At 44.9% G+C, this 18,674-nt stretch overlaps 1 protein-coding gene across 1 annotated transcript in view; it reads right to left on the bottom strand.

The window, feature by feature from the left end:
• Positions 1–4,458: 4,458 nt before the first annotated feature.
• GABRA6 (gamma-aminobutyric acid type A receptor subunit alpha6) overlaps positions 4,459–18,674 on the bottom strand; it is a 119,445-nt gene continuing 105,229 nt past the window's right edge. The window contains exon 9 of the mRNA XM_075344444.1: positions 4,459–10,149. Within this exon, the coding sequence (XP_075200559.1) occupies positions 9,859–10,149 (291 nt within the window). The 3' untranslated portion in view covers positions 4,459–9,858. The remainder of the gene's footprint in view (positions 10,150–18,674) is intronic.

The raw sequence follows: 18,674 nt of genomic DNA, 5'->3' as shown, positions 1-18,674 counted from the left end.
TAAAAGCAATGGCATAAGAACTAGTGGATAACGAACCCTGAGATAGATCTAACAGTCTCAGGGCCGCATCATGGGTAACCTGCGGACCCATGAATACCGCCTTAAGAGCATCAAGAAAGTCTTGATGTTTCAGAGTAACCACATCAGAGCGCTCCCATAGGGGAGTCACCCATTCTAAGGCTTTGTCCTGAAGTAAGGAGATGATAAAGCTTACTCTGGACCTCTCCGTAGAGAAGCGAGAAGAGTTGACCTCTAGGTGTATCTGACACTGACAAATGAAACCACGACATGATCTGGCGTCGCCAGAATATCTGTTTGGCAGAGCAAGTCGAGGATCATGTGCAGATGTCACCATGGTCTGAGATTTATCCTCTATACTCTTGAGCCGTGACTCAAGTACTTGTATGTAACGGTGTAACTGCTGATATTCTGCCATAGCTGCCAGACCCTTGGCTAAGTCCTAATGTTATGGGGGGCTGTCTGATAATAAAACCTAAAGGAGTATCAGACAGTCAGGGTCCACCGTGCAAAGACTCTGCTGCAGACTATGGCAGAGTGCAATACCTCTGTTAAACTCACAGAGGAATATAATTAGTAAATAAGGCAATTCCTCCCTTACTTGGAGGGTGTGTGGAATGGTCTCTGTTAATAATCACAGAGACAATGGCAGTGAGTGTGAAATGGCACCTACCTAGGTCCGTTCCTCTAGTGGTGCCAGGAGACGGACAGCAGCGTAAGCCGCACAAAGCTCCTACCTGCGTTCGCTCCACTAGTGTGCGAGGACACGAACCACTAGATATGTCACCTGCCTAGGTCCGCTCTTCTAGTGGTGCCAGGAGACGGACAGCAGCGTAAGCCGCACAAAGCTCCTACCTGCGTTTGCTCCACTAGTGTGCGAGGACACGAACCACTAGATATGGCACCTGCCTAGGTCCGCTCTTCTAGTGGTGCAAAAGAGACGGACAGCAGCATAAGCCGCACAAAGCTCCTACCTCTGTTCGCTCCCCTAGTGTGCGAGGATACGAACAACTGCCAGACGCAGTATAAGGAACGTTACCCTAGCGGCAACGTCCACCTATGAGTAGAATCAGAAGGCCCAGCCGGACCATGTGCCTCAGGCACCTGCCTATGTCCGCTCCCCTAAGAGGTAAGGATACGGACTGCAGCTGAAGCTGTAAGGTATAAGAACGCTACCCTGCCGGTAGCACTCACCTAGCATAGACAGAGAGATGCCTAGAGGAACGTGCACAGAGCGTCTACTCTCATGCATGAACCAAGAGGACTGAGCGCCATGCAGCGTGCGTCAGGGTCTTATATAGACTCTGTGCCTCATCCAAGATGGAGGACACCAGAGCCAATCCGCTGCCAGAACGACAGGAATGACGTCACGCTGGCCTATCACCGAGCAAAGCGTCACAAGCACATGACCAACGACCAATCGGCATAGAAGGTGTCAGAGACATGTGACCACGTGTCACAAGCACATGACCAGCGGCCAATCGGCATAGAAGGTGTCAGAGACATGTGACCTCGTGTCAGCAATGATGTCACCCGCACATGTGCAATGGCTCCAAGATAGGACTTAGTCTCCAGCGCTTGCACATGTGCAGTAGGAAGAAATCTGGACATAGTCTCCAGTGCTCGCACATGTGCAGTAGCAAGAAATCTGGACATAGACTCCAGTGCCACAGCAACCGTAACACATATTACTTGAGTGTTATGGGTAAATCGCCCAAGGAAATTGCAATATTGGGAATAGGTAGGTTAGTAGAGGGATGAAACGTGATCATTTCAGTATTGGAGAGATTCATTTTTAGAAAGAGGGAGGACATGATGTTACAGACAGCAGACAGACAATCCCTGGTATCTTTTATTAACCCTCAACTGGTGAGGGGGTATTTTTGTCATGCAACTGGTGATGTGGTGCTTCCTATACCCCAGTTTTTAGAAATCTCAAATTTTTACAGAAAATGCAAAGATCACGTTTGTTTTAATCGTTTTCTTATTGGCAATTGATTACACATGAGTATACCAAATTTTTGACACCCACAAGTATCGGAAAATGTAATAAATTGATGATTCATACCAACATTTTCCAATGAATGCCAGCTGAACAAAATTTCCCTAGGGTGTTGCAAACCCCACCTCACCAGTTGATGGTTAAGGTGGGGGTGATGTCAGGAGAAGTTTCATCAGCATATAAATGGTACTGGAAACAAAATCTGCTGCAGTTTGTCCAATAAGATCAGAATTTAAAGAGAAGGTGAGTGGACCTACCACTGTACTTCGGGGAACCTTAACAGTAAGGGAAGAAAAGGGGAAGAGGGGCCGGCAAAAGATACAGTGAAGGAATGGTCAGAAAAATAGGAGAACCAGTAGAGAGTAGGGTTTTGTTTGAGGCCAAGAGTGGGGCATAGTAAGAAGAAGTTGGTGGTCCACAGCGACACATGTAATAGAGAGATCCGGGGGAATCAGCAGACTTTATTAAAGGTAACTGTTAGTAAATTTCAACTTAGCAACTTTGCAGTTCAAATTTAAAGAGAAAAGGATTAATAGACCGTGCTACTGTAGAAAAGAGGATCCATATAGATGGAATGATTTTATTTGTCTATGCATTTCAAAGCCTTATGGCTTCTTCCTCAGGACAAGATATATACCATAGCTTAACAACTTTAAAAGGTTTGATGGCACAAAATTTGTTTGGAAGATTATATTTCCAAATGTAGCTTTTGGTTGGACTTTTTTTAAACAAACTACAGTGCCTACAAGTAGTATTAAACCCCCTGCAGATTTAGCAGGTTTACACATTCGGAATTAACTTGGCATTGTGACATTTGGACTGTAGATCAGCCTGGAAGTGTGAAATGCACTGCAGCAAAAAAGAATGTTATTTCTTTTCTTTTTTTTTTTTTTAAATTGAGAAAAGTTTATTCAGAGGGTCATTTATTATTCAACCCCTCAAACCACCATAATTCTGTTTGGTTCCCCTAAATTGTTAAGAAGTATTTCAGGCACAACGAACAATGAGCTTCACATGTTTGGATTAATTATCTCTTTTTCCAGCCTTTTCTGACTAATTAAGACCCTTCCCAAACTTGTGAACAGCACTTATACATGGTCAACATGGGAAAGACAAAGGAGCATTCCAAGGCCATCAGAGACCAGATCATGGAGGGTCACAAGGCTGTCAAGGGGTTCAAAACCCTTTCCAAGGAGTTGGGCCTACCTGTCTCCACTGTTGGGAGCATCATCCGGAAGTGGAAGGCTTATGGAACTACTGTTAGCCTTCCACGGCCTGGACAGCCTTTGAAAGTTTCCTCCTGTGCCGAGGCCAGGCTTCTCTGAAGAGTCAAGGGTAACCCAAGCACAACAAGAAAGGAGCTCCGGGAAGATCTCATGGCAGTGGGAACATTGGTTTCAGTCAATACCATAAGTAACGTACTCCACCGCAATGGTCTCCGTTCCAGACGAGCCCGTAAGGTACCTTTACTTTCAAAGCGTCATGTCAAGGCTCATCTACAGTTTGCTCATGGTAACTTGGAGGACTCTGAGACAGACTGGTTCAAGGTTCTCTGGTCTGATGAGACCAAGATCGAGATCTTTGGTGCCAACCACACACGTGACGTTTGGAGACTGGATAGCTCTGCATACGACCCCAAGAATACCATCCCTACAGTCAAGCATGGTGGTGGCAGCATCATGCTGTGGGGCTGTTTCTCAGCCAAGGGGCCTGGCCATCTGGTCCGCATCCATGGGAAGATGGATAGCACGGCCTACCTGGACATTTTGGCCAAGAACCTCCGCTCCTCCATCAAGGATCTTAAGATGGGTCGTAATTTCATCTTCCAACAAGACAACGACCCAAAGCACACAGCCAAGAAAACCAAGGCCTGGTTCAAGAGGGAAAAAATCAAGGTGTTGCAGTGGCCTAGTCAGTCTCCTGACCTTAACCCAATTGAAAACTTGTGGAAGGAGCTCAAGATTAAAGTCCACATGAGACACCCAAAGAACCTAGATAACTTGGAGAAGATCTGCATGGCGGAGTGGGCCAAGATAACTCCAGAGACCTGTGCCGGCCTGATCAGGTCTTATAAAAGACGATTATTAGCTGTAATTGCAAACAAGGGTTATTCCACAAAATATTAAACCTAGGGGTTGAATAATAATTGACCCACACTTTTATGTTGAAAATGTATTAAAATTTAACTGAGCAACATAACTTGTTGGTTTGTAAGATTTATGCATCTGTTAATAAATCCTGCTCTTGTTTGAAGTTTGCAGGCTCTAACTTATTTGCATCTTATCAAACCTGCTAAATCTGCAGGGGGTTGAATACTACTTGTAGGCACTGTATATCTGTAACAAGAAAAGAGTGCATATCTTATTCTCCAAGGCACTTAAAATGGTGCAATTTTCTGAAATATTTTTTTTTACAGAAAATGATTCATTTACAAAGGGAAAGTTTAATATATAATTTATTATGATTATTGCAATTCTCATAACAAACAGTTTTCAAATAGAAACATCTGTGCATATGTTTAAGGCAAACTGTAAATTCCGAACCACCGTTAATTTTGTCTTCATTATTGCTTTAGTTGGTATATATTACAACGTATGGGAAAAAGTATAAGATTTATGAACAAATAAAAGTAAATTTTTAAGTTATTCTTTTAGCAGCTTTTCAGTCATAGTATCAGGCAGAGTTGCACTCTTTTGTACAGTATATTGCTGTGCTTCTTCGTTGCGCAAGTTGGGGTCAATCAAGACACTGTACCTCCATTAATCATACACTGCCTTTCATAGATAACATATTAAAGAGAAATCTTTAACAACCATTTGAACTGAAGACAAATTGCATTAGCTTACAAACAGAAAATAAAACACCAGTGAAGGAAGAGCATTAAGTTTAATGTGCAATCCAAAAAAACTGACACAGTGCTATCTTGAATTCTGTTTTTTTCTTACTTTCATTTCTACTATGTAAGAATGTATTGAGCTGAGAAAACTCAACATTTCAAGGGAGCCAGTCACTTGAATATGTAGGGTTAAGCTACAGGTAAGCAGCATTGGAATGTTATAAACCTACAACTTCCCTTATAGGGAAGGTCTAAATCAACAACCAAACAAAAAACCCAGTGACCAATCCACAAATAAAGAGATGGTAAAGAGGGCCACTGATAAAAAAAAAGACCAAAAGGAAGTACTAGCAGGCAAACAGGTGGTGGTGGGCGGGGCCTCGACGCGCGTTTCACCAGGCGTGACTTCGTCAGGTGAAACGCGTGTCGAGGCACCGCCCACTGCCACCTGTTTGCCTGCTAGTACTCCTCCAACATGTCTCAAGGTAATCCTGCTAACATGTTGAATTGTTGACATGTCTTTGGCCCGTATAGGGAGGGAGCACCTGGGTGATTGTAACCAGTTAATTATTTATCATATAATCCTTTCACCCATCGGGTAATGGGATTTAACATTAACCCTTTAGTATACTAGCAGTTGTATAATACTATCAGGTGGCATTTGTGCAACTCTGTGTCCGGTGATATTGTCATCTTGGTTGCCATCACTGTCTGTCATTGTTCACAACTATTATAATAAATATTTTGTATTTCACCAAGTACTTGCTTTTGGTCTTTTCTTTATCAGTGGCCCTCTTTACCATCTCTTTATTTGTGGATTGGTCACTGGGTTTTTGGTTTGAGCATTAGAATGTTGCCCAGTGGTCTGACTGAAATTGTGGCTACAGAGAAAAATAACTTACCATATTTTTGGGATTATCAGATGCAGTTTTCCTCCCAAAAATTTGGGGGGAAAATGAGGGGTACATCTTAACATCCAAATGTAGCTTATCAGGAAGTGGAGAACGGGCGCTGTGCTGGCCATCAAGTGAGCATTTGGGACATTCGCCGCACCACTCTGCTCCACACAGCCAGCACAGACCCCACCGCTACCATCACAGACACCACTACTGTCATCACAGACCCCACTGTTGCCATCACAGCCCCCACTGCAGCATCGCCCCTGCCTCTTTTGACCCTACTCCTCCACTACTGCCGAACCTCCTCCAGTAAGACACCACCAGAGTAAAAGACGGACCCCATTTTATTTTATTTTTTTACATTTTTCATCTCTAAATTTGTGGTGTGTGTTATAAAATTAAAAATATGGCATTTTTCCTGGGAGTTACTGGCTTTCAATACGGGCTAAATATACATGTTGCAAATCCAGCTCTCAATCAAAGTTCTGGGATGTGGAAACTCTATATAGTCAGCGGTACTGTGTGTGACTGTAAACACTATATGCATTCCCCGATCATTTCTGGGAGAAAGTAAGTTGGCTTCCTGGAGAAATAAGCTTATTTTCTCCTTGCAGCTGCACTTTCAGTAAGGCATCTGGGCATAATTACAATTCAATTTGCCTGGAGATTAACAGATTAACCCTTTATCTGCAGGTAAGTAGCATTTTTTTGAGGTGACATTTCCCAATTGATATGTCAAAAAGCAAAAAATACAGATGTACATACAGTCTTATTGTAATAACAATACTTTAATTAGTTGCCTTGCTGCAGTAAATATAAACTAACGTGTAACATAATTTAACCTTTTTAAATATTTTAAATATGAATTTAAATGTCATTTCTGCATGAAATGTAATATATAAAGCTGAGTGTGTTTGTGTGTGTGTGTGTGTGTGTGTGTGTATGTCTGCTAAAGGAGTCTGCAACGTCTCATATACAATCATGAAATTTTGCACAGATACCCCATTTGACTCAGGGAATGTCATAGACGACTATGTTTTGAGGGAAAATTTTAGCCCCATGCTTTACAGTTATTCATCAAAAAACCTGCCTTCATTAAAGTCAATGGAGCTGGGAACCACAATGCAGCCAGAACTTCAGAAGAATGCACAGCCACGCCTTTGAATGGAATGTTGGCATGTCACAATGCAGCCATGGAAAGAGACAGACAGACAGACACAGAAAGACAGATGGACAGACACAGACAGGGAAAGATACAGACAGACACAGACAGGCAGAGACAGACAGGGAAAGAGAAAGACAGACACAGACAGACAGGGAAAGAGACAGACAGAGACAGACAGGTAAAGAGATAGAGAGCCAGAGAGGGAATGAGATAGAGAGACAGGCAGGGGAAGAGATAGAGAGAGTGAGAGAGACAGAAGGAGACAGAGAGAGAGAGACAAACACAGACTGGTGAAGAAATACAGAGACAGTTACTATCCCGGGCAACGCCGGGTACTACAGCTAGTAAATTATAAATATCAATTTGCATTTGATTTAGATGTGATGGCTGCTAAAAAAGCCATGTATTATAGACAGAGGTTTGTCATCCCCACAGCTAAGAAATGGATGAGCTTAAGGCTCTAAAAAGCTATAAAATTATTACACTCACTTAGTCCTTTACCTGTCTCTGCCGCCATAGCTCCCCATCAGTATTCCACTGATTTCTTAAGGCACCTTCTCCACTCTGGTTTTGTTTTCACTCTTCACAGCCACATCCAAAGACAGCTAGACTTTAACACAACTTATGATGTCCTGACATGACTGTGCGGGGTGGAGAACTTTATGATGTCCTAAGAATCCAGTGGAGCATTGACTGGGTGCTGTAATTGCAGAAATCGGTGCAGGATTAAGTTAGTATGATAAGTGACTGTTTTTAACCATCTCCTTTCCAACGCGAATCCAGCAAAATGGTTACAGTCTGGCATTTTCAAAAATTCATAAGAATCAAATTCCCCAAATATAAAGTTTCCTAAAAGCCATGTTTGGGAAATTTCAATGGTTTACAATTGATTTGCTAAAATCCACCCCACCTACCACCTGCTCAGTTTCAATCAGGAACTGCGTGGCAACTATGAACATATAAAATAAAAAGGTAATTTCATATAAATGTAAATATTTAAACCCCAAGTATTCCATTCTATTTTCTTCAAAAATGTACTAAATACTGTATATTTTATCATCTTAAAATATAATCTTTAAATTTTTCTTAAATGAAAACTAGAATTGAGTGAACCCATGGAAGTTCAGTTCGATGGGATCAGTTGGACTTTAGATACATTTCGGTTTAGGATACAGACTTGACCTGAACCCCAATGAAAGTCACTAATTGGGCAGTTCGAGTCTCCACCCACAGTCAGCCATAAACAGATCACTTCTGGGCAGGTGAGCAGGTTTTTTCCTTTTTTTTTTTATTTGATGCAAATTACATCCAATCATGCTGTTATTACCCCCAGTGCGAGCCGATCAAACACTGAACTAACCTTGTTTTTTGATCCCCCATTCTGTATCCTAAATGTCATGCCTGTGTCTATTACAATAGCATCATGATTTCTGCATCCATTTCAGAACATGCATGCCAAATATTATTTGTGGTCCACTGTAAACCTAGAATCCCTGTATCCAAAGCTGTAATCCGTGTTTGGTGTCCTGAATGTGTAACTGTTGAGACCATGTTATTATTTATTATGCATTCCTTATATAGCACCATCATATTCCACAGCGCTTTACAGATATCATCATCACTGTCCCCATTGGGGTTCACAATCTAGGTTTCTTATTAATATGTCTTTGGAGTGTAGTAGCAAACCAGAGTACCCAAAGGAAACCCACGCAATGGGGAGAACATAAAAATTCCTTGAAGATGTTGTCCAGATGTTGTCCCTGTTGAGACTTGTCTCAGGACCCCCGCAGTGCTTTTCGTTCTGCATGCATGCTGCAAATTCAACTCTACTGTCAACTCTATATCTTGATAACCATGATAGTGTCCTAAACCTTGAATATGAGCCTCCTGACACCGCACAGCTTACCAAAGACCTAGGTCCACTATGTATTCTGTAACAGCCATTCAGGCTTGTTGATTGAAGGAAAAGGGCCCTTGGGCATAAACTTGTTAATCCACACCCTAAATCTGATGTTGTTACTGGCAACTAGGCTCAACCTACTGCTACATTTCTTTACTATATATTTTATTCACACCTAATTGATTTATAGACTGTGGTTCATGGAGGTAACTCATCTCTGCAATTCAAACCAAGCTCGGCTGTATTTGTATTGGCAAAACAGGATTTGCAGACATCTATCCTGATTGCTGGTTTTCAGTATCAGGCCAGAATAATGTGTTCATTATTCATAGTAATTTTTCTATTCAACTATATTGCTCTATTGCCTGTGTTGAGTTTTATGACTTTTCTTACTTATCTTTAATCAATACTGCTCTATTGCAAGACTAAATGTACCAAAAATAACATTAAAGGGATTATTCAGTCTTGTGATGGAAGTCTGCAGTCAATCTATGTGATCACAGGTTCCTGAATCCTTACTTTGTGCATTCCAGTGTCGCTGGTGAGAGCTAATGGAGGTGATGTGACCGCAAGTAAGTAATTTGCATAAATGTAGCCACTTGCCAACTAGACTTGACTACCCCTGATACAAGGAAACTGAGCCAGGCCAAGGATGTCTAGTCGGAATGTGGCCAGAAGAATCCAAATCTCATACTTTCTGTGATATGACCACCCAGTCCACACTCGCAACACCATAGAATTATTAGTGTGTGGTTACAGGATTCCGAAGTCTGCGGACAACCCTTTTAACTCCAGATTCCCTTGTGTTCTGGCTATGCAGTGAGCTAGATAATAGCAAAACGGTTGTCAAAACTTTTAAACCTCATTAACTCACTATGCATTTGAAGAACAAATTCTGTTTTGCTTTATTTGTGTCGTATAATCTTAAAAATTGTCATTTTAGCTATTAGGGTGTATAAATAATCCAAAACAAATTTAATCTTGGTGTTAGCTTCATATAATTGGCTGTTCTTTTGCAATTGCTTACCTTTTATTCTCTTAAACACTGCTATTTATCTCCATTGTGTCTTTCGAAAGATAAACAACCCAATACACTAAATTAAATGCTGCAAATGCCACTGGGAATAGTATTCTTGCATATTGGTCTATTTTGCTAGTTCCACTTAAAGGGCTTGTAGACATTCCTAGCTGTGAAAGGTCTGGTGGTGGAGCTTCTAGTTGTGAACAGTAGGATGCCCCATAGGATGGTAGGTTGTCTTCTAGTGACACATTTCCTTGAGAGACCATTGAGTTGACTCTCTTCTTTAAGTTGCAGTTGGAGTCGGAATGCTGAAGACAGAGAACATCATATTTTAAAGACATCAGACTTTAGTTATACCATCACATGTCAAGTTGAATAAAAGCCTTTCAGTGCTCTTTAACAATCCACCACTTTATGCTTTATATTTTAACAAAATATTACTAAAATTAAAAAAGTGCCCTACAAATGTTATTGGATATAACACGGCCAATAGAGATTATCAATTACAAAAAAAAAGAAAACAAAATGCAAATTATTTTTTTTTCAAAAATAAATAAATAAATCAACACTGCTAACCTTGCTTTCTCCCAGGAGATCAGTGCCAATAGGGTCTTTACTAACCCAGTCTTTGTTTTTACGGCCAACAAATGACCATTGATTTTATATTTTTTTGGACACATTGGAAAACCATTATAAATCATAACCAAATGTTGAAAGAGTCCAGAAAAGCAGAGATATTCCAATAAGACTTATTCTAACATGATTAATAGGAGATACCAAAATATAAAGGGGCAGATGAACTGGAGAACATTTACTTTGAAGTTTTTATTCATGCATACTGTCACGATACTCTGTGCAGAGCATCTTACAGACCTGGAGATGCTCTGCGGCACTTACAGATCTGACAATGTGTCCATTCCCTGTGCAGAGCATCTTGCTCTTGGAGATGCTCTGCGGTGCCATCCTTGTTAATAAACTAGCAGCTTGGTCACTATACTGGAGTCCAAATTGGTTCTGGGAGGTGCAGGTTACTCAGCTTGTTGCTCAGGCTCAGGCTTCTTTACTGGACATGCTCCCCAGAACTCTGACAGTTGTATTCCCTGGCTCTGCTGTGTTGCCATAGTTTGTGTGTCTGCTAGTATTCTGATCTTGGTATTCTGACCCCGGACTGTTATTGGACTTTCCACTGCCTGTTCCCTATTCCTGTCGTGTATTACTGTCTTGGACTCCGGGCCGTTTTCTAACTACAACTTTGCTTGCTCTCTTTTACTACTATGTGCTTTTCTGGTATTGTGACCCTTGAATTGTGCCCTGACTACGTCTCTGTTTACTCCTTATGATTATACATAACCTCCTGTTACCAGACTCCGGGTCTCCTGACTACCCTTCTGTTCATGCAACCCTGTAAGGCAGTGACAAGCGTTACACATACTGAACTCATGCAGTTTCTTTTAGATATAGTGCCTTGCAAAAGTATTCAGCCCCCTTTCATTTTCAACCTTTTCCCACATTTCAGGCTTTAAACATAAAGATAAAAATTGTAATGTTATGGTGAAAAATCAACAAGTGGGACACAATTGTGAAGTTGGTCAAAATTCATTGCTTATTTGAAACTTTTTAAAAAAATAAATAACTGAAAATTGAGGCATGCAATATTATTCGTCCCCTTTAAGTTAATGCTTCTAGTGCCACCTTTTGCTGCAATTACAGCTACAAGTCGCTTGGGGTATGTGTCTATCAGTTTTGCACATCGAGAGACTGAAATTCTTGCCCATTCTTCCTTTGCAAACAGCTGGAGCTGAGTGAGGTTGGATGGAGAGCATTTGTGAACAGCAGTTTTCAGCTCTTTCCACAGATTCTCGATTGGATTCAGGTTTGGACTTTGACTTGGCCATTCTTACACCGTGAAGTAGGGCCAGAGACCCTGACTCCAGCAATGTATTATTTAGTATACTGGGGCCAGAAGTTGTGCTACAATCATATTTTCTCTGTTACAAGATCTATCAAAGATCAGTTTTTGACCTCTGTATAACCCCACCCACACTACAGCTTTCTGTGTACATTGTATAGTGATAGAGAGCTGATAATCAATGCTGGAGGAGTGGTTGGACTAGGATGCACAGTAGTTGTCCTTTAGTGATAATCTCCTGCTGATAAAACACTGACTAAATTGAAGCAACAGAACACAGCCCAGTAACACATCACTATTATCAGGGTCTATGCTCCTACATTGTGGTGCTTTCAGATTATATACAGTTAGGTCCAGAAATATTTGGACAGTGACACAATTTTCGCGAGTTGGGCTCTGCATGCCACCACATTGGATTTGAAATGAAACCTCTACAACAGAATTCAAGTGCAGATTGTAACGTTTAATTTGAAGGTTTGAACAAAAATAGCTGATAGAAATTGTAGGAATTGTACACATTTCTTTAAAAACACTCCACATTTTAGGAGGTCAAAAGTAATTGGACAAATAAACCAAACCCAAACAAAATATTTTTATTTTCAATATTTTGTTGCGAATCCTTTGGAGGCAATCACTGCCTTAAGTCTGGAACCCATGGACATCACCAAACGCTGGGTTTCCTCCTTCTTAATGCTTTGCCAGGCCTTTACAGCCGCAGCGTTCAGGTCTTGCTTGTTTGTGGGTCTTTCCGTCTTAAGTCTGGATTTCAGCAAGTGAAATGCATGCTCAATTGGGTTAAGATCTGGTGATTGACTTGGCCATTGCAGAATGTTCCACTTTTTAGCACTCATGAACTCCTGGGTAGCTTTGGCTGTATGCTTGGGGTCATTGTCCATCTGTACTATGAAGCGCCGTCCGATCAACTTTGTGGCATTTGGCTGAATCTGGGCTGAAAGTATATCCCGGTACACTTCAGAATTCATCCGGCTACTCTTGTCTGCTGTTATGTCATCAATAAACACAAGTGACCCAGTGCCATTGAAAGCCATGCATGCCCATGCCATCACGTTGCCTCCACCATGTTTTACAGAGGATGTGGTGTGCCTTGGATCATGTGCCGTTCCCTTTCTTCTCCAAACTTTTTTCTTCCCATCATTCTGGTACAGGTTGATCTTTGTCTCATCTGTCCATAGAATACTTTTCCAGAACTGAGCTGGCTTCATGAGGTGTTTTTCAGCAAATTTAACTCTGGCCTGTCTATTTTTGGAATTGATGAATGGTTTGCATCTAGATGTGAACCCTTTGTATTTACTTTAATGGAGTCTTCTCTTTACTGTTGACTTAGAGACAGATACCCCTACTTCACTGAGAGTGTTCTGGACTTCAGTTGATGTTGTGAACGGGTTCTTCTTCACCAAAGAAAGTATGCGGCGATCATCCACCACTGTTGTCATCCGTGGACGCCCAGGCCTTTTTGAGTTCCCAAGCTCACCAGTCAATTCCTTTTTTCTCAGAATGTACCCGACTGTTGATTTTGCTACTCCAAGCATGTCTGCTATCTCTCTGATGGATTTTTTCTTTTTTTTCAGCCTCAGGATGTTCTGCTTCACCTCAATTGAGAGTTCCTTAGACCGCATGTTGTCTGGTCACAGCAACAGCTTCCAAATGCAAAACCACACACCTGTAATCAACCCCAGACCTTTTAACTACTTCTTTGATTACAGGTTAATGAGGGAGATGCCTTCAGAGTTAATTACAGCCCTTAGAGTCCCTTGTCCAATTACTTTTGGTCCCTTTAAAAAGAGGAGGCTATTCATTACAGAGCTATGATTCCTAAACCCTTTCTCCGATTTGGATGTGAAAACTCTCATATTGCAGCTGGGAGTGTGCACTTTCAGCCCATATTATATATATAATTGTATTTCTGAACATGTTTTTGTAAACAGCTAAAATAACAAAACTTGTGTCACTGTCCAAATATTTCTGGCCCTGACTGTAGCAAGAACCTGCTTACAGATCCACTTTTGGCTTGAATTACATATTGTTGCCTTCATCTATCTTAAAGAATTTTTTTAAAATGTAAAATTGCTTCTTTTCTTTTGTACTTTGCTTTTACTTCTGCCTAAAAAAATACATTACAGTGTCTCTTCTAAATTTAGTTTGAAGCTAGCCTTTGTATTTTATTGTGATCAGTTAAAAAAAACTATAAGAGTGTGGAAATTATAGCTGATGTATAATTCAACGTGGCCATAGGCTGGCTTGCTATTTTCTAAAAAAAAAAATATATTGTGCGTGTATAAAAAAAAAAATGACCTTCTCACCCCCTGTGGGTGGTATTTGTCCTTCCTCATTCTCGGGTCCTCTACCAGAGGCCTGGGAGTTTGAGGGTTCTGCGCAGGATCTAGTTGTTCCCAGCACTGTGCTTTTCTGGACAGAAAGTTCAGGTGTTGATAATGGAATCTGTTGCAGCCATTTTTCCAACTCAGGGGTCACTGCTCCAAGTGCTCCTATCACCACTGGAATCACTGTTACCTTCACCTTCCACATCTTCTCCAGTTGTACTTTAAGGCCCTGGTATTTCTCCAGCTTCTCATATTCCTTTTTTCTGATGTTACTGTCATTAGGCACTGCCACATCTATCATTGCTGTCTTCTGATCCTTGTCTACTATCACAATATTTGGATGGTTAGCTACCACTTGCTTATCCATCTGGATCTTGAAGTCCCACAAGATTTTAGCCCTTTCATTTTCCACCACTTTTTCTGGGGTCTCCCACCTGGATGTAGGGGGGCTTAGCATACGCTGTACAGATATTCCTGTATACAATTTCCGCTAATTGGTTGTGGCGTTCGGTGTACGCTACTCCTGTTTGCATTTTGCATCCTGCTATGTTGGATTGTTTCCATGGTTTCTTTACATAGTCTGTGTGACGCCCTGGACCCCAGGGGTCACAGGTCACTACATAACACCATACACACCCCCTTCCCTGGACAGGTCACACCAGTCAAACATTAAACCCTTGTTGCCACCCTCCAGGGTTGATGTCCACACCAGGTGGGGTGGAGCCAGGTGGTTGGCCTCGCCCACCGAAGAGTTCACAGGCTGGAGGCGGGAAAAACACAGTAGTTGAGTCCAGTAGTGGTCAGTGGAGAGTGAGGAGTGAAACTGCTCTGTGTCTGGGTGAGAGCCCGGGCACTTCCAGCAAGGTCGGCAGACGGTGGTGGCCATCTGCAGGAGTTGGTGAAGGTCAGCGGAACCGTAACACCAGGGTCGGGTGGTGGCCCGCCAGTACCAAACCGGGGAGCCGATTGGAACCAGGCACCAGGCAGGGTACTCAGACCCCAACTAGGCTTAAAGCCAACCTCTAGTCAAATTCTCTGATTGCGGTCTGGACCTCAGGGGTTCATTCCCACCCAAGTCCCGATTGAAGGCAACAGCCCAACCGTTCTGGATAAGTGCCACCGCCAAGGGCCAGAGATCCAAAGGGCCAGCCTCTGCGGGCAAAAGGGCTCCTCCGGCACGTATATGTCAGGAAGCGGACTCCCGGTGCCCAGGCATCGGAGACAAGACACAAAACACAGGTGCAGGGAAACGACAGCCACCATCAACCCATCCAGGGAGAACACCGCGGCCGGCTGCGGGCCCCGTCCATCCAGCCGTTTGGTTTACCAGAGACTCTGTCCATCTGTGTCTGAGTGAGTACACCAGTGCCATCCGGCACCGTGCCGCTCTGCACCACAACCCTTCACCCTGCGAACCCCATTCTATGGGAACACAGCCTCCCACCGGGCCCCGGGACCAACTGCCCCTACCCACGGAGGGGTCAACACCTAGCTGCTCCCCGCCATCGCTCCCGGGAACCCCGTCACCAGGAGCGGTGGTGGCCTCCATCACCACAACCCGTGGGTGGCATCACAAACTGTATCCATCCCAAAAACCAATCCAAACCCCCTTTCACTTGTGGGCGAGGAGCGCTGCTCGAGCCCCGGGTCCAGCCCGCTCGAGCCACCGAGGAGAAGGCACCGGATCCAAGTGCGATCTCCCCGAGCAGCCCCCGCGACGGGGAAGCTGGCCCCCGCTCCCGACAACTTGGCGTCACGAACAAGATTGAACCAGTCTACTTACCAATAGACGTGCGCCTTGTGATCCCCGTCAGCGGCGTCCCGCTGAAAAATCTGAAGATCTGCCATTTTGGGCGCGAAGATTTCCCGCTCGAGTAATCTTCCCGAGCAGTGAGTGCGCGAAAAGTGAAGCCCCGCCCCCAAGAAGGTGAAGTGCTGTAGAAAAACCAAGGGGGGCGGGCGAAGATTAGGCCCCATGTGACCCTGGGGATAAGAAGCGGGGACGCCAGGACTCTGCACCCGCTTTGTTCCTGGAACCCATGCGTGCAACATGCCTACCCCGTGTGGAAGGCCCGAATTCCCGGAGCCCGCGCCTGTAACATCGGCATGCGTGGAAGACCGGACGACCCTCATGTGCTGCCGGCTGCAGGTCCAGGTGAGGTACCTAATGGAGCAATGGACGGCTGAGATGGGGGAGATCGCCGCGGCCGTGCGGGCGCTAGTGATGAGCGAGTACGTTTGTCACTACTCGGTACTCGCACGAGTATCACTGTACTCGGGCTACTAGGCGGGTACCGAGTAATTTCGCGATACTCGTGCTGTACTCGTGGTCTTCATCCCTGCATGTTGGCGCTCTTTTGAGAGCCAGCCCTCATGCAGGGATTGGCTGGCAGACCACTGCAATGCCACAGCCCTGTTAGTTGTGGAATTGCAGTGATTGCCCGGCCCGCACAGCGTGACCGAGCCTTTATACCGGCAGGCGCGCTGTGCTCTGCACACAGCCATCTCGTATTCCCTGCTTTCCTCGCCCACAGGCGCCTATGATTGGTTGCAGTGAGACAAGCCCCCACGCTGAGTGACAGGTGTCTCACTGCACCCAATCACAGCAGCCGGTGGGCGTGTGTATACTGTGCAGTAAAATAAATAAATAATTTAAAAAAACAGCGTGCGGTCCCCCCAATTTTAATACCAGCCAGATAAAGCCATACGGCTGAAGGCTGGTATTCTCAGGATGGGGAGCTCCACGTTATGAGGAGCCCCCCAGCCTAACAATATCAGTCAGCAGCCGCCCAGAATTTCCGCATACATTAGATGCGACAGTTCTGGGACTGTACCCGGCTCTTCCCGATTTGCCCTGGTGCGTTGGCAAATCGGGGTAATAAGGAGTTAATGGCAGCCCATAACTGCCACTAAATCCTAGATTAATCATGTCAGGCATCTCCCGAGAAACCTTCCATGATTAATCTTTAAATTACAGTTAATAAACACACACACACACCTGAAAAAATAATTTATTAGAAATAAAAAACACAAACCAATTCCCTCGTAACCAATTTAATAAGCCCCAAAAAGCCCTCCATGTCCGGCGTAATCCAGGATGGTCCAGCGTCGCTTCCAGCTCTGCTGCATGAAGGTGACCGGAGCTGCAGAAGACACCGCCGCTCCTGTCAGCTTCACACAGCAACTGAGGTGAGTAGCGCGATCAGCTGCTGTCAGTCAGGTAACTCACGGCCACCGCTGGATCCAGTGGTGGCCGCGGATAACCTCAGCAACAGCCCAACCGTTCCGGATCAGTGCCACCGCCAAGGGCCAGAGATCCAAAGAGCCAGCGTCTGTGGGCAAAAGGGCTCCTCTGGCACGTATATGTCAGGAAGCGGACTCCCGGTGCCCAGGCATTGGAGTCAAGACACAAAACACAGGTGCAGGGAAACGACAGCCACCATCAACCCATCCAGGGAGAACACCGCGGCCGGCTGAAGGCCCCATCCATCCAGCCATTTGGTTTACCAGAGACTCTGTCCATCTGTGTCTGAGTGAGTACACCAGTGCCATCCGGCACCGCGCCGCACTGCACCTTAACCCTGCACCCTGCGAACCTCATTCTACGGGAACACAGCCAGCCACCGGGCCCCGGGACCAACTGTCCCTACCCACGGAGGGGTCAAAACCTAGCTGCTCACCGCCATCGCTCCCGGGAACCCCGTCACCAGCAGCGGTGGTGGCCTCCATCACCACAACCTGTGGGTGGCATCACAAACTCTATCCATCCCAAAAACCAATCCAAACCTCCTTTTCACTCGTGGGCGAGGAGCGCTGCTCGAGCCCCGGGTCCGGCCCGCTCGAGCCACCGAGGAGAAGGCACCGGATCCAAGTGCGATCTCCCCGAGCAGCCCCCGCGACGGGGAAGCTGGCCCCCGCTCCCGACAACTTGGCGTCACGAACAAGATTGAACCAGTCTACTTACCAATAGACGTGCGCCTTGTGATCCCTGTCAGCGGCGTCCCGCTGAAAAATCTGAAGATCTGCCATTTTGGGCGCGAAGATTTCCCGCTCGAGTCATCTTCCCGAGCAGTGAGTGCGCGAAAAGTGAAGCCCCGCCCCCAAGAAGGTGAAGTGCTGTAGAAAAACCAAGGGGGGCGGGCGAAGATTAGGCCCCATGTGACCCTGGGGATAAGAAGCGGGGACGCCAGGACTCTGCACCCGCTTTGTTCCTGGAACCCATGCGTGCAACATGCCTACCCCGTGTGGAAGGCCCGAATTCCCGGAGCCCGCGCCTGTAACATCGGCATGAGTGGAAGACCGGACGACCCTCATGTGCTGCCGGCTGCAGGTCCAGGTGAGGTACCTAATGGAGCAATGGACGGCTGAGATGGGGGAGATTGCCGCGGCCGTGCGGGCGCTAGTGATGAGCGAGTACGTTTGTCACTACTCGGTACTCGCACGAGTATCACTGTACTCGGGCTACTAGGCGGGTACCGAGTAATTTCGCGATACTCGTGCTGTACTCGTGGTCTTCATCCCTGCATGTTGGCGCTCTTTTGAGAGCCAGCCCTCATGCAGGGATTGGCTGGCAGACCACTGC

This window comes from Anomaloglossus baeobatrachus, chromosome 4 (genome assembly GCF_048569485.1).
Source record: "Anomaloglossus baeobatrachus isolate aAnoBae1 chromosome 4, aAnoBae1.hap1, whole genome shotgun sequence".
Taxonomy (NCBI): domain Eukaryota; kingdom Metazoa; phylum Chordata; class Amphibia; order Anura; family Aromobatidae; genus Anomaloglossus; species Anomaloglossus baeobatrachus.
This window is presented reverse-complemented; position numbering and strand designations above follow the sequence as displayed.